Source organism: Pongo abelii, chromosome 16 (genome assembly GCF_028885655.2).
Source record: "Pongo abelii isolate AG06213 chromosome 16, NHGRI_mPonAbe1-v2.0_pri, whole genome shotgun sequence".
In the NCBI taxonomy this organism is placed as follows: Eukaryota; Metazoa; Chordata; class Mammalia; order Primates; family Hominidae; genus Pongo; species Pongo abelii.
The window spans coordinates 46561340-46577231 of record NC_072001.2 but is presented as its reverse complement, the minus strand read 5'-3'; the positions used below and the strand labels follow the sequence as shown (position 1 = coordinate 46577231).

Below are 15892 nucleotides of genomic sequence, written 5' to 3'. Positions count from 1 at the left end.
CGTTTGCTTCTGACTCAATGTCATTCCTTCTCACCATGTCACCTCTAGACACTTAACTCTGAGTTTCGACACTGACTTTTCCTCTCCTTCCACTGTGTTGACACCCTGCTGTCTCTGAATGAGCCACTCACTAAGTGTCCCTCCTGGGATGGTTTCCTTGTGACAGCCTTAATCTTGGCTGCAGCCTGGCTGCCCCATCCCTGTGGCAACTCAGGGTCTTACTTCTATAATCACCATCATCACCATTATGTCACTTTTGTCAGCATCACCACCAAAACATTGATTAAACCTCTCCCTTTCCTATCACATGACTGCCAGGCTGTGTACAGATATGATGGTTCCCCTTCTTACGATGGGAATAGTGTTTCCTAGATTGATTCCATTTCTTCTCTTCCCCCATACCCCCAATTCCTCAGCTTATATAACTTTGATCTTTCTGTGTTTACTCCAACTCTTTTGTTGGGGTGGATGTGGATGACTAGTTTGTTCCTCTTTCGGAGCAATGCTGCAGTTCCCAGCTCCTAAGCTTACTTATATGGGTGTTAGTCTTGAGTATATAGTTTCCCATCTCCATATTTCTTTCTCCTGCCACTATGTGTATTTTATGTGGCTCTTGTGCTCCTGACATTTGCTTTATGTTACTACTAACCTAGTGCCTGGGCCTAGAAAACAAGAGCCCAGGTTGCTTTGGGATAAAAATTAAGAGAAAGGAGTAGGAGGTAGTAGGTAAAAGAAAAAGGACCGTACCTTGAGTTTTTAAGTGTAGTTTCCATGTGGCACCAGCCTACCTATGGTAAAGCTATTGCAGAGAAGTTTGAAGAGTGGAGATGTCTGCTGGGGATTCTGGGGGAGCTTAGGAAGGAATAATATTTTAAGAACATTGAAGAACCAGGTCTGCCCACACTAAGGTGGGAGAGCTTGGAGATCTCTGTAAACCATAAATTGAAGGGTATGGTCTCTTTGTAGGGTATAGCAGGAGAACCCAGGCTCACTCTCTTTCAAAGTTTTATCCTTGGTATCCTTATTTGTCTCTCTGTATTATATTTTGTCTTCAAGGTAAATCTAGGCTTTTTAGGTATGATTTTCTTCTATTCAAGAGTTAAGACTCTCTGAGGGAAATAAAACTACGCTGGCTTCCTGACTAGGAAACCTCTACGTGCTAATCTCCTATTGCCTAGCAAGTGACAGCTGCTAGATTTTAGCCCAGTCAGGTTGTACATCTTCACAAGGCACTGCTGAAATCTTTCCCTAGGTTGACCAGCCTATGCTGGCTCAGTTTATCCCTGCCCCCAGGCTCCCAGTTGTGCCTGTGGCAGGAGTTCCCATTCAGAGCCTTATGGGTGTGCCCGCTCATTTAGCTTCAAGCTCTTCTGGCCTTCATGTGCCACAGCCATCTCCAGAATAGAACCTGATGCATCAATAGCATAGCCTGGGACTTGGACTTAGGGTCCACAATATAGTACAAGGAACATGGACTCCTGAAATCAGAGCTAAATCTCATATCTCCTAGTTCTTAAGTGCCAAGCCCATGAAACAGACCCTCAGACCTATGTACCTCCAGTTCCCCGAAGCCCTGTTTAGCAGCCTCACCCGTTGAAGAAGATTTAATTCTGCTAAAAGGAGTTGAGGAAAAAAGAGCTGGAAAATGCAGGTGTTGTGCAGGAAAACAAATTTAAGATCTCCAGTACCCTGCATACTTCCTCAGGGGTCTTGTGGCCTCCTTTGTTTTTCTTGTGCTGGAGCTTGGAGGCTAACATGCTTAAGAAGCCAGAATCTGGGTTCTACCTGTTGACAATAGGAGAAATTTGGAGCTGTATGTCACTTGCTGAGGAAGATTATCTAGATTCAATTTGACCCTCAAGAAATATGAAGTCTCTTCTCCATGGCCAAGATCTTGCTTGACTGACCAGCAATTACAAAGTGGATGTTTTGTCTGTAGTTGCAGGTAAGTCACAGCAGCTCTGTCATCACCATCTCCTTGCCATGATATCTGGCTTTGAAATAGCAGCTGGAAATACTGGACCTGGCTTTGGAAAAGAGGCAAGGCAGTGTGTCTTTATACTTTGATGGGAGAGCAGCCCTCAGCCTATCCCTGCCTCTGTTCCTAATAAGCTGCTCTTATATCCTGTAACTATATCCAGCACACAAGTATAGCTTGTTACTAAGCTGCACACTGAATTCACCAAAGTAAATTAATAAAGTGGGAAAGACTGTGGCTCACGCTCATCCTGAATGTCAGGGTGTGACCACTGGATTTGTCAAGCCCGTTATCTTCTAGGGACCCATATAACTATGTGACCATTGGTATATACAGTTATTGCTCACAAGACTAGTCTAGGTAGGGCTGAAATCTGTCCTGACATCCAAGCTAAGGTCTCTGAAGACCACAGTCTCATGGAATCACCTTGTGGAGCCAGTTCTGGTCTGGGAGTTTTGAGCAGTCATCCTCAGCTGCCTTGTTTCTACCTTCTCTATACCAACATCCTGTACTCAAGTTCTTGTCCATCCTCACATCAAGTCTTAAGATCCCATACCTTTTCTCTAAGATCTTTTCACTATTGTTCCTCTTACACCCCTCTCCACATGCCTTTGACTGCCTTCAACCTTTTGTAGCTGAATTACATCATCCACAAAGTTTGCCAAGTAGCGAAAATGAGGGGTTCAGAATCAAAGCTTTTCCACTCACCGGCTGAAAAAAGTGCAGTTAGACTCACCAGCAGTGGGAAGAAAATATAAAATTATCTAACTTTCAGCTTGTGTAATGGATACAGTATCTCTAAGTCCTGAGTTTTAGTGTACTTTTTTTTTTAACTGATTGTTTAAACAACAGTAAGGTAAAGGATGGTTAGTCAATATTGGTATTTTCACATACTGATTCCATTTTCCACACATACCGTTTTAAAGGAGTTCTACACCTGGTTTCCTGCCAGTCTCCTGTGCCAGCTGCCTAATACCATCCCTGTCTTCGGCTATCTTAGAGTGTGGTCCAGAAGGCCTGCCCTAAAAAAGAGCCTTTTTAGCTTGACTGTCTTGATACCCAATACCATCACTTTTTCATTTTTATCCCTACTTCATAAATCCATTCACCTGAGAATGCAGGCCCTAAGTAGGGTTCATCCAATGATGAGGGATCCTGAAGCTGTAGTCAAGACTCCCAGCCACAAAACTGCCAGCTCACCCCTGTTCACAATGATGTGACTGCTGTCTACAAGCACTGACTGAATTACGCTCAAGGAGAAAGGGGAGGGCATTGCTGTATGATGAGGTCTCACTTATCCCTTCTTTCAGACTCATTGTATGATGACACCACTGTTCTTCCCTGCAAGAGATGCCCAGTGGCTCTGACCATCTCTGCTTCTCTCTTAGCTCACCTTGGATCTGAGTGCCCCCATCTCCCAGTAATGCTTGTGCTAGACAGTGCCCCCACCTCCCAGTAATGCTTGTGCTAGACAGTGCCCCCACCTCCCAGTAATGCTTGTGCTAGACAGTGCCCCCACCTCCCAGTAATGCTTGTGCTAGTCAGTGCCCCCCTCATTGTCTCTCCCTCTTCTCTTTCTCTATCTTTGTGCTTCCTGCCGTGGTCCCCTCACCCCCTCCAGAGCTGCTGGATGACCAGCACCCTGTGGTCCGGTTGCTGCGCAGTTTTTCCTCTGACTGTACAGGGGGCCGGCCAGTCTCCTTGGATGCCACGCTGGCGCATCACCTGCACCAGTGCTCCTACCACCTGCGCCTCTTCCGGAACTGGCTGCGCTCAGGCCAGGATGACCCCGAGTGCCTCTACGGTACCCCCTGCCACCAAGCTGGCTGCTGCCATTACCCTGGCTGGGACTGACTGCTTTGCTTATTGCACTTCTGGCAGGAGAGCCCACCTATTTGTTTCTCCTATTTGCCCTAAGGTTATGTAACTTGCATTTAGTAGCTTGGATGGGACTGGGGCCAGACTGCCTGGTAGCTGTAGCATTGGCTGCTCATCCCTTTCCTATTCTCCTTTCTCACCGCCCCCTAATGTTACTCATTCCCCAGTTCTGTTCAATACAGGAGTAATCTCTTGCCTTGGAATCTGTTCTTATCACTCTAACCCTCTACTACCACCATCTTCAAATCCAAATGTTTTTCTAGCCACTCTGAGGAGCTAGAGACAGTAACTTTCCTGCCCTCCTGCCACTAGATCACGGGGGAAATTGAGGCACAGAAGCCTCAATTGTATCCTTGGGGCAAACAAAGTCCAGAGCTTCGAAGATGGTCAGGTTATAATCCTTTTGAGTTATGGGCTTTAGTCACTGGTGAGCAGGAAGCTGTCTTGCATAGACTTTGTTGTCCCGTGTATCCTTAGTCCCTTTAAAGAGATGTTGAGGAGGCATAGGAAAGATTGGGGACTGAGATAGTGGTTTGGATGTGTTTTTCTTGATCCTCCAATGGGGACATTTTTTCCATCACCAGTCCCTAGTATTTGGGTTACATGTTTATGTTTACCCTTGACCCTACCCAGACTGATAGACCTACATTGGAATTCTTGGGTTTAGAGCAGAGAATCAGTACTTTTTCTTTTTTCTAGGGCATTTGCCTCATTTTTCTGATGAAGTAGAAAGATCCTAGCAAGTCTGGGGTTTTCCAGTAGATCAGAAGGGTGATGCTTTTATGTGATGGAAATTACCAAGAAAGAACTTCCATCCCCATCCTGATCATGCATGTGGTTTTCCTGGGCTGAGCTTCATGTGTATTGCATGCCCTCCACTTTGCATCGGAGTATTCTAGCCTTTCTACTGATATCCTAAATTTGCATGAACCCCTTCTCAGATTCCATGTTCTTCTTAATCTGGTTCTCTTATTCATGATACCCGAAATCTGCTGTTTCTTCCCAGCTCCCTGACCTCCCTATCTCATGTTAGATCTGCAGTTTCACCCCTTACCTCTGGATCCTTGTTTTATTCCCCTAGAAAGTGAGAGCAACGTTGGTGCTTACTCTACTGGGATTCTGTTTATTTTTCCATGGGACATTGCAAGCTCTCCATAGGTAGCATGAGAGGTGATTTGATTTACCTTGAGGCCTTAGCAGGTAGATGTTTTAGGAAATCTGAAGGTGAGAAAAACAGACTTCCTAGGGGCTCTAAAGAGTTCCCTCTCCTAAGAGTCTTGGATACCCCACACTCCAAAAGCCACGGACTCTCCTGATGGCTCTCAGGGACTCTCCATGCTTCCTTGGCCAGTTGGGGTATATCTGGCAGGAATAACATTGACTTTGCCCATCTCCTTGCATGCATCACAGGGCCAGACCCCATTTTACTGTGTTTTTTTGTTTTTTGAGATGGAGTCTCACTCTGTTGCCCAGGCTGGAGTGCAGTGGCCCGATCTTGGCTCACTGCTCTTGGCTCACTGCAACTCTGCCTCCTGGGTTCACGCCATTCTCCTGCCTCAGCCTCCCGCGTAGCTGGGACTATAGGCGCCCGCCACCACACCCAACTAATTTTTTATATTTTTAGTAGAGACAGGGTTTCACTGTGTTAGCCAGGATGGTCTCGATCTCCTGACCTCGTGATCCACCCGACTCGGCCTCCCAAAGTGTTGGGATTACAGGTGTGAGCCACTGAGCCCAGCCCATTTTACTCTTACTAAGGATTCTTTAACTGTTTCTTGTAAGATAGTACTCCTGAACTGTACAAAGGAATACAGCAGTCAGAAAACATTTCCAGCTGAAATGTTAATAAATAAAAATACCGAGGCCGGGCTAGGTGGCGCACGCCTGTAATCCCAGCACTTTGGGAGGCCGAGGAGGGTGGATCACCTGAGGTCAGGGGTTCGCCACCAGCCTAACATGGTGAAACCCCGTCTCTACTAAAATGCAAAAATTAGCCGGGCTTGGTGGTGTGTGCCTGTAATCCCAGCTACTCAGGAGGCTGAGGTAGGAGAATCGCTTGAACCTGGGAGGCGGAGGTTGCAGTGAGCCCAGATCATGCCACTGCACTCCAGCCTGGGTAACAGAGCGAGACTCTGTCTTAAACAAAATTTAAAAAAATAGGCTGGGCGTGGTGGCTCACGCCTGTAATCCCAGCACTTTGGGAGGACAAGGTGGGTGGATTACCTGAGGTCAGGAGTTCAAGACAAGCCTGGCCCAAATGGTGAAACCCATCTCTACTAAAAATACAAAAAAATTAGCTGGGCATTTTGGCGGGCCTGTAATCTCAGCTACTTGGGAGGCTGAGGCAGGAGAATCACTTGAACCCAAGAGGCAGAGGTTGTAGTGGGTCGAGATCGTGCCATTGCACTCTAGCCTGGGCAACAAAGCAAGACTCCATCTCAAAAAAAAAAAAAAAAAAAAACTGTAGTGGAATGTGAAGAAATAAAGACATCAACAGGAGACTTCTTTAACTCCAAATTGCTCATTCAGAAAACTCATCTTGCTGACATTGTGGAGGGTGACCTTTTTCTTTTAAACAAATTCAAAGCAGACACACAGCAGAGATCCACCCAATTGTTGGGATAGTCAGTGCCTGATGGGATATGTAGTTGTTAGGGTAGCACGTGTAACAACTTAAAGTAGGAAAGACCCCCTTCAATTCAAACAAAAAATTCTTTTTTTTTTTTTTGACAGAATTTCGCTCTTATTGCCTAGGCTGGCGTGCAATGGTATGATCTTGGCTCACTGCAGCCTCTGCTTCCTGGGTTCAAGCTATTCTCCTGTCTCAGCCTCCTGAGTAGCTGAGATTACAGGCATGTGCCACTATGCCCAGCTAATTTTATATTTTTAGTAGAGACGGGGTTTCTCCATCATGGTCAGGCAGATCTCGAACTCCCAACCTCAGGTGATCCACCCACCTCGGCCTCCCAAAGTGCTGGGATTACAGGTGGGAGCCACCGCGCCTGGCCCCAAAATTCCTTTTTTAAACCAATATTCTAGTGGCCCACTATTCTCCAACAATTCCTACATTAAATTGTTGCATGACCCCTGTAGTAAAAACCATCACTCAGATCTAACAACTCAGTGACACCCCCAGTTTTTACAAATTTAGTGACACCCCCTCAAAGCTAACACCATGATTATATAATTGGGAAGAGTTGTTCCTAAGAGATAATATGAGTTGCAAAGATGTATAAGAACTATCTATATGTGTAATCTGTACTGCCAGTTAGCCCCAGAAATGCCCTGGACACAAAATCTGTCCAAGCTGAAAACAAAATTTGCCATCTCTAGCACATCATTCTGATTCAGGTGGTCTTTACTACAGGACTTTTTTCGTGTAACCCTTAGCAAGTTGGTTGAGGCTAAGAAGTGAAGACCTGAGTCTGAAGCAAATAAAAGTTATATACAACTTTTACTGACATTTTTGAACACGGATAGTATTAAACCAAGGGTCACTGTGCCAGGAGGGGAAAAATTAAGTACTGTAATTATATATATTGAATATATTGAGCTATCCCAAGGATAAAGGAATCACTGTTTACTATGATAATGATCTGGAGGTTTAAAAAACAAAAAACAGAAACACAAAACAAAGAAAACCACGCAAATTGACTGGGCCAGAAATCTTATTTGCTTTTCCTTCTCCCCAACAGATTATTTCGTTAGTTCTATCTAAGGAATTTACAACCTTGTTCATTTAAGTCACCCTAAAGTGGAGTATTTACTGAATATTGGTTATTTTCTCATTGGAGTATTGACATTTTAAAGAAATCCTAATTAAAACGGACAATATGGACACATTCCGATGGAATTATTCTTGTTCACGTACTCTTTTCGTTTGGACAGAGCTATCTGCCGGTACTGAGATGTAAGTGATCAGCAGAAGGGAGAAACTGTACACCATGTGACGGACAAATTACCTGCCTCAAGAAAGCGCTTACGACCATTCTGCAGCCACTCAGTGACCTTGGCTAGAAACCAATGGCTGTGCGGCGTGAGGTAAGATGAAAGGAAATACCCTAGGGATCCAGGACTTCTGTATTTGGTGAAACGCCCGCTTCCACTACAAGGCTTTGGGATGCCTAGTCTGTAGACTGGAGGAACATTAATACTGACTCACGCAGAAAGGATATAGCTACATATTGAACTGGGGGAAGGGGTGGCAAAACCCTCTGCAAATAGGAAGTGCCGCAAGAGCACCGAGATAAGGATGAGGCCCTGCGTGAGCGCAGCCTTCGGGTTTTCGTTGGGCCGATCAGCACCGACTCCCCGGCTCTCGGCGAGGCGCCTCCAGCTCCCGGGAATGAGAAATGTGCCCGCCGCAGCAGGGGCCCACAGGAATGAAGGGCGCCGGCGCTGCGTAGGCCCAACAGTTCCCCGCGCTCTCGCCCCCGGCCCAGCCCGGCCCTTCTTCCCCCGCCTTGGCAGAGTGGCGTCATCAGGGGGCGAGGAACTCGACGAGCATGAGGCCCGCAGAGCCCGTGTCGGAGATGCGACTCTCGAAGTTGTCGTCTGTGAGTTCTAGCACGTCGGAGGCAGCCGCGAGGCGGGCCGCAGCGAGAAGCAGCGCCACGCCCGGGAACAGCGCTAGGCGGCGGAGGCGCATGGCGGCGAGGTGGGGTGGCGACGGCCGGTAGGGTCGCGGCTTGGCTGGGGCTGCGGAGGTCGGGCGCGCGACCACAAACCGGCTGCCTGCGCTCGCGGGTCTGGCCCAGGCGGACCTGCAGCCGGAGGTCCCAACCCCCAAGCCCGGCTCGGGCCGCTGTGTGGCAGCCGCTGATTGGCTGCGCGGCGCCTTCGTCGGGCGGGCGGGACCAGCTGGTTACCGCCGAGTGGCCGGAGCGCGGGGCGGGGCCGAGGCGGCGAGTGGCTGGGCGAGCGTGGCTGGGCTCGGTCCTGGGCTGGGGGCAGGGGTTAGGGCCGGGTACCTGGGTGAGCCGAAACCGGGGGGTCGGGCGGGGCGGGGAATGGGGCGCAGTGAGGTTGGGAACCGGCCCTGAACTCGTCCTGCGTAGGGGTAGCCGGGCTCAGGGGGCGCCTGAGCTGGAGGCGGAAGCGTGAAGTCAGGACTGAGTGAGCGAAGAGAACCTGGGCTGAGGTGAGGCCCAGAAGCGAGAATGGAGGAGAGAAGGAGCTAGCCTCCGAAGGAGTGTTGGAGTGGACACACTTGGGACGGGACCCATTTTCAAAATGTCAGGCTTTGGCATTTTGTCCAATTTCTCTTCACTTGGTTTCTCTTTCGTGGGCAGGCCAAGCCCTCCCCCAGCTCCACCTCATTGCCTGATTCTCTCAGGCCCAGGTGGGACCCAGATTCTTTGTCCAGCCCCGGGCCCCTGCCCTTGTGGCTGCTCCTTTTTCTTGAGGTGTTTTTGTTTGTTTTGTTTTGTTTTTAATGAGTTTTAATTAGTAGTGCCGTCACAAAGTGAAGATGCCTGGCCACTTGGTCGACTGCGCAATGTCTTTACCACTCTTAGCCCCTTTTGTTTCAAAAAACCCTGAGTCTTAGTACAATGTTTGTTCTTCCCAACTGCTCCTAGTTCGCAGATGTGGGTACATTAAGGAATCTTAAGGGCAAAGAGGGTGGGGAGGAGGGGACAGAAAACCTGTAATCCTTGGTGCAGCTCCAAGAATGAAATGACACTTGATGCTTACATTTTCTTAGCAGACATGGCCGCTTACCACCAAGAAGGGCAGATGCAGCTGCCCCGAGCTGATGCCATTCGTTCACGTCTCATCGATACTTTCTCTCTCATCGAGCATTTGCAAGGCTTGAGCCAAGCTGTGCCGCGGCACACTATCAGGGAGTTACTTGGTCAGCAGCCTATTTCTTCACTAATTTAAATTTAAGACTCCTATCCACATCCTCTACATTTAAGAGTGGAAAATTTTGGGGAGGTTGGTTTAGTTGCTGGTTTACCAAACTTGATAAATCAAGGGCTTGTAAATAAAACTGAAGAGATAGAATCCACGTCTTTCACTTTTAGGCCTAGGATAGCCACTAGCCATGGATGATTGGGAAGAGTTTCTGTCAAAGACTCTTAAAACTTTGGGAGTGAACGTGCTGCTTTTGTGGGAATGGACAGTGTTGGTCATAAGCAATACATTTGCTGTCACTCCAAACAGAATTCTTAGTTGCTGTGAGAAGAGAAGGACCAGCAGTAAGGCATTAGGGGGACCCATTATCTGACCAGTATCCCTGCCCCCAACCCTACTTGCTCTATTTTCTTTGTATTTATCCACTATCCCTTTTTAATTTTCGTTGTAGATCCTTCCCGCCAGAAGAAACTTATATTGGGGGATCAACAACAGCTAGTGCGTTTCTCTATAAAGCCTCAACGTATAGGACAGATTTCACATGCCGAGAGGCTGTTGAGCAGGCTTCATGTGCGCTGCAGTCAGAGGCCACCTCTTTCTTTGTGGGCCGGATGGGTCCTTGAGTGTATCCTTTCATGTCACTCATTTTTATCCTGGCTGTTGATCATCTGACTAATGACTTATTTTTTGCTCCCCATACTCCATTGTCGCATTTTCCCTGCTTATGTTATTGCTCTTATTATTTCAGCTGCATAAATTGAAATATGCACTCCACTGTGTACGTTTCCTTAAGAGACAACAGGTCCTCTCTTCAAAAACTTCATCATCTTCCTGGTCTTTTTGAATACGATCGTATTGATGGTTGAAATAGGTGAGAACTGACATTGTATGAAAGAGGAAGTGAGGCCGGGCGCGCCAGCTCACACGTGTAATCCTAGCACTTTGGGAGGCCGGGGCGGGCGGATTGCCAGAGCTCAGGAGTTGGAGACCAGCCTGGGCAACATGGTGAAACCCCGTCTCTACTAAAAAATACAAAAAATTAGCCAGGTGTGGTAGCACGCGCTTGTAGTCCCAGCTACTTGGGAGGCTGAGGCAGGAGAATCGCTTAAACCCAGGAGGCGTAGGTTTCAGTGAGCTGAGATTGTGCCACTGCATTTCAGCCTGGGTGACAGAGTACAACTCTGTCTCAAAAAAAAAAATAAAAAAATAAATTGGGTAGGAGTAATTTTTTTTTCTAAATTGATCAGTTTACATTTTTGAATGTCATTTGAATTGTGATAGGGACAATTATGTTAAGCCTCCTGGAGTAGGATTTATGCAACTGCTAAAATCTAGAAATATTGGCTGGGAATGGTAGCTCATGCCTGTAATCTCAGCACTTTGGGAGGCCGAGGTGGTTGGATCACTTGAGGTCAGGAGTTCAAGACCAGCCTGGCCAACATGTTGAAACCCCATCTCTACTAAAAATAGAAAAAATTAGCTGCTCGTGGTGGCGGGCACCTGTAATCCCAGCTACTTAGTAGGCTGAGGCAGGAGGACGCTTCATCGTGGGAAGCGGAGGTTGCAGTGAGCTGAAATCACGCCACTGCACCCCATTTCAAAAAAAAAAGAAATATTAATATTTGGAGGACTCTCAAGAGTATACTAGATACAGAGCATCTAGACACATAAAACTAGGTGTAATATGTAGCAATATAACAAATCCACAAGGAACTGAACTTGGGAAGACCAGTTTTATTTCTGTTGTCAGTTTAGCCTGACATTTGTTTGAATTAACCTTTTCTGTTAAAGATATTGGTGCCTATCAGTGAACGATCTAACATTTACATTTTTACAAGTATATTTAGAAAGATTAAGTATAAATAAGAAAGCTCACAAAGTATGGAAAGGTAGGTACAACTAAGATATTAGCTGAGCCAAAAAAATTACTCAAAAAGGAAATGATTCTGAAACCAGTAATAAATTATATGAAATATATTCAAAACATAAGGATGTCTGCAAAATCAGTGAGCTCATTTGTTGATAATCTCAAACTTCTCAGAAATGATGAAAGGACAGTAGAACTACTCACTTGTTTCATTCTCACTGTTGTGGGGATGTCTCCCACTTTATTTTTTAGAGACAGAGTCTCACTTTGTTGCTTAGGTTGGAGTGCAGTGGTGTGATCATGGCTCGTTGCAGCCTCGACGTCCAGGGCTCAATTGATCCTCCCACCTCGGCCTTCTGAGTAGCTTGGACTACAGGTGCATGCCACTACACCAGGCTAATTATGTTGATTTTTTTTTTTTTTTTTTTGTAGAGACAGGGTCTCACTATGTTGCCCAGGCTAGTCTTGAACTCCTGGGCTCAAAAGATCATCATGCCTCAGCCTCCCAAAGTGCTGGGATTACAGGCATGAGCCACCACATCCAGTCTAGGAGGAATTTTTAAGAGAAGGGCATAGTTATGAAGCTCTTGGCTGTTTATGTCACACAGATATTTTCCTCAACAGAAATGTCCAGTGCCTGTAGCCAGTTCAGGACTCTGTCTCTAGTTCCAAGTCCCCTACAAGCTTATCTCTGGGGCCCAGGCATGGTGGCTCATGCCTGTAATCCCAGCACTTTGGGAGGCTGAGGCGGGAGGATCGCTTGCGCTCAGGAGTTTGAGACCAGCCTGGCCAATGTGGAGAAACCTCATCTCTACAAAAAATACAAAAATTAGCTAGGCGTGGTGGCACATGCCTGTAGTCCCAGCTAAGCAGGCCGAGGTGGGAGGATCGCTTGAAGCCTGCGAGGTGGAGGTTGCAGTGAGCCATTGTGCAACTGAACTCCAGCCTAGGTGACAAAGTGAGACCCTGTCTAAAAAAAAATAGTCCTTTAGTGCAGTCAGGTCAAAGATATTTAAATATACAACAATAATTGATGTCACTGACCCACTACAGTATACTATATACTTCGAGGTGTTTTATTTCCTCCTCGTAATGGTGAAGATTTTGAACTAAGTTACTTATAATTCCCTTTTATTGTATGATTGCTGCCCTGTATTTGCCTTGTATGGCTAGAATTATAGTCCTAAGCCTTGGAATGAAGTAAATAATAGTAACTATACAGGATTTCCTAGATCAGTGGTCCCCAGCCTTTTTGGCATCAGGGACTAGTTTCTTGGAAGACAGTTTTTCCATGGATGGGGTAGGAGGGAGGTTTCAGGATGAAGCTGTTCCACCTCAGATCATCAGGCATTAGATTCTCCTAAGGGTCACGCACATGCAGTTCACCATAGGGCTCGCCCTCCTATGAGAATCTAATGCCGCAGCTGATCTGACAGGAGGTGGAGCTCAGGCAGTAATGCTCACTCACCCACCACTCACTTCCTGCTGCATGGCCGGGTTCCTAACAGACCATGGACTGGTACCAGTCCAAGGCTGGGGCTTGGGACCCCTGCCCTAGATCTAATAGACAAATCAAAATAGAATAGCACTAACTATTCTATTTGGTAAAACAGTTAACTGAATATGAAACATGATCACTGTGCCAGAGGATAAGTAGATTGCCAGACTAGAAATTACCTGGCAAGCTCATGGAAATTTTATCTTATTAAGCTTATTCTTGTGGTAGAAAGGGAGGAGGGATTTTACAAAGGGAAATTATTTGTGATTAACAGATTTCTTTGAACAGACTAATTCATATGATAAACATTAAGACTTTTTTTAGGCTTAAAAATTTTTTTTTTCCAATCACAAAGTGATCTAAACTGTTAGAGCTTTAAAAAATCTGCTTCCACAACTGGATATGGGTAATTCTCTTTTGCACTTTAAACATCAATTGGCTTCTTTTTAAAATCTCATATTTTGTTTCTAAATAATGAGAAAGAAAAAAAGATTTGACTCATTTGCAAGCATTTGTCAGAAAATAATGCAATGCAAGTGTAGATAATCCTTAAAATTAAAAACAGTATATTGGGAGGCTGAAGTGGCGGGATCACTTGAGGCCAGGAGATTGAGGCTGCAGTGAGCTGTGATCTCAGCAGTGCACTGCAGCCTGGGTGACAGAGCAAGACCCTGTCTCAAAAATAAAATAAAATAAAACCTAAGTATAATATCATTACAATTTTTTCCTGAAGGTGGGCATATTCCTGAAGATTACAATTTTTTACATTGACTTTTAAAGTCCTAGAGAGGGTTTGATGTGCTATATAAAGTTTTTGGTCAAATGAATGGAATTTATAGAATCTGATGAAGATCATCTTGAGATTATACTTGCAGAATTATTCTTAATGCTCTTCATGAAATTGTATTTTTGGCTGGGCATGTGGCTCACGCCTGTAATCCCAGCAATTTGGGAGGCCTAGTCCTGCGGATCACTTGAGGTCAGGAGTTCAAGACCAACCTGGCCAACATGGTGAAACCCTGTCTCTACTAAAAATACAAGAATCAGTGGGTATGGTGATGCGCATCTATGGTCCCAGTTTCTCAGGAGGCTGAGGCAGGAGAATTGCTTGAACCCGAGAGGCGGAGTTTGTAGTGAGCCAAGATGGCAGCTGGGCGACAGAGTGAGTGGGAATCCATCTCAAAAAAAAAAGAAAGAAATTATGTTTCAACATCAGTGTTCCTTGTTTCATGATGGATATAACTAGCCAAAACATTACTAAAAATATTAAAACTGTGTAAATGTGAAAATCTACATATCAGTTTATTGTTACAGTGTTCTATTCTCCTCACCTATAATATTGGGCTCCTTGAAACCAATGTGAATTTACCTGGTATTCTGTGAGGTGACCTACTGTTGTTTTTCTAGAATAGGGAGTAGCAATAGATGACTGTTCATGGTGAACTCTACCCTGTAAAACAGAATTATATATTTGCCTGACTTGCTTGATCAAATGGCTGTTGTCAGTCACCCTGAGAAGAATATTGAAGCATAGATGTTCACTGCTACTTCACTTCACTGGCTAAGATTCCTGGGTAGACTTCACTGGGCTCCTGGTCTCTATTTCCATTAAGACTCTTTTGCCTTGCTATAGCAGCCTGAAAAATTCCAAGAATTTTAAAAAGTTATTTTTCATCTTCAGAGAGGACACATTACTTGATGTAGAGTGGAGGCAGTCACTTTTGCACATTCCGTGCTGCTGAGGCAATTTCTGCTATTCGTTCCTCTGAACTTCCTTGGGTTTGTTTAGCTTCTGTAAAATTATTCATTTTTCCAGAGAGTAAAAGTGCTACTGCTTCTATAATTTGGACTTCCCTACTTAAACTATTTTAAACTACTCAAAACTATATTCTGCTTTACAAGAGCCTTATTTTACTTCATTGCTCTCTTTGGGTTCCTGTTTTGCAAGGGCAAAAACTGAATAAAAATGATAGCATTCTATTTTCCAGCCACAAATGTGGTCCTCAGCTCTTTCTAATTATATAATCCCATGCTCCTGAGAGCTAGAATTTATCGTTAAGTGAAAAAAGTTTGTATTTTATTGAATCTAAGCTGTCATCAATGGTGAAATTCACTATTTACCAATAAGAAATAAAAATGCTCAGTTAAACTGGGACACATCGCTGATTGTAAAATGCATCCTCACTTTGGGAGGCCGAGGTGGACAGATCACGAGGTCCAGAGATGCAGACCATCCTGGCCAACATGGTGAAACCCCGTCTCTACCAAAAATACAAAAATTAGCTGGGCATGGTGGCGCACGTCTGTAGTCCCAGCTACTTGGAGGCTGAGGCAGGAGAATCACTTCAACCCAGGAGGCGGAGGTTGCAGTGAGCTGAGATTGGGCCACTGCACTCCAGCTTGGCAACAGAGCGAGACTCCGTCTCAAAGAAAAAAAGAAAAAGCATCCTAATTTCATGGATGTTAAAATGTGAAAAATTGTCCGTCTTAGAGAAACGTGCGTGAAAGAAAAACTTACAGAAGTACAGAGCCTAAATAAGCATAGGAGTGCTGGGTGCAGTGGCTCATGCCTATAACCCCAGCACTTTGGGAGACCAAGGCGGGAGGATCGCTTCAGCCCAGGAATTTAAGGCCAACCTGGGCAGCATAGGGAGACCCCATCTCTACAAGTAATTTAAAGAAAAAATTAGCTGGGCATGGTGACATGTGCCTGTGGTCCCAGTTACCCAGAGGCTCTTGAGCCCGGAAGATCCAGGCTTCCGCGAACCATGATTATGCCACTGCACTCCTCCAGCCTGGGTGACAGAGTGAGACT

The 15892-nt window shown here is 45.6% G+C and overlaps 2 protein-coding genes across 15 annotated transcripts in view; both read left to right on the top strand.

Moving 5' to 3' along the window:
• The window catches only part of LOC100453713 (inositol hexakisphosphate and diphosphoinositol-pentakisphosphate kinase 1-like), a 30167-nt gene extending 22310 nt beyond the window's left edge, over positions 1-7857 (top strand). Inside the window, exon 25 of the mRNA XM_063716626.1 lies at positions 7745-7857. The gene's annotated coding sequence lies outside the window, so the exon portion shown is untranslated. The remainder of the gene's footprint in view (positions 1-7744) is intronic.
• A 901-nt stretch (positions 7858-8758) lies between these two features.
• Positions 8759-15892, top strand: part of CATSPER2 (cation channel sperm associated 2) — a 29975-nt gene continuing 22841 nt past the window's right edge. For 3 of the 14 annotated variants that reach the window (XR_010137461.1, XR_010137462.1, XR_010137463.1), the window contains exons 1-3: positions 8773-9710; positions 10164-10337; positions 10515-10583. Coding sequence is in view for 6 of the 14 variants with exons in the window: in XM_063716628.1 (XP_063572698.1) it covers positions 9533-9710; positions 10164-10337; positions 10515-10583 (421 nt within the window). In the remaining 8 variants the exon portion in view is untranslated. Of the gene's footprint in view, positions 9711-10163; positions 10338-10514; positions 10584-15892 lie in introns of all 14 variants that reach the window. The other 11 variants (XR_008514112.1, XM_024232867.2, XR_008514111.2 and 8 more) reach the window with 10 other exon arrangements.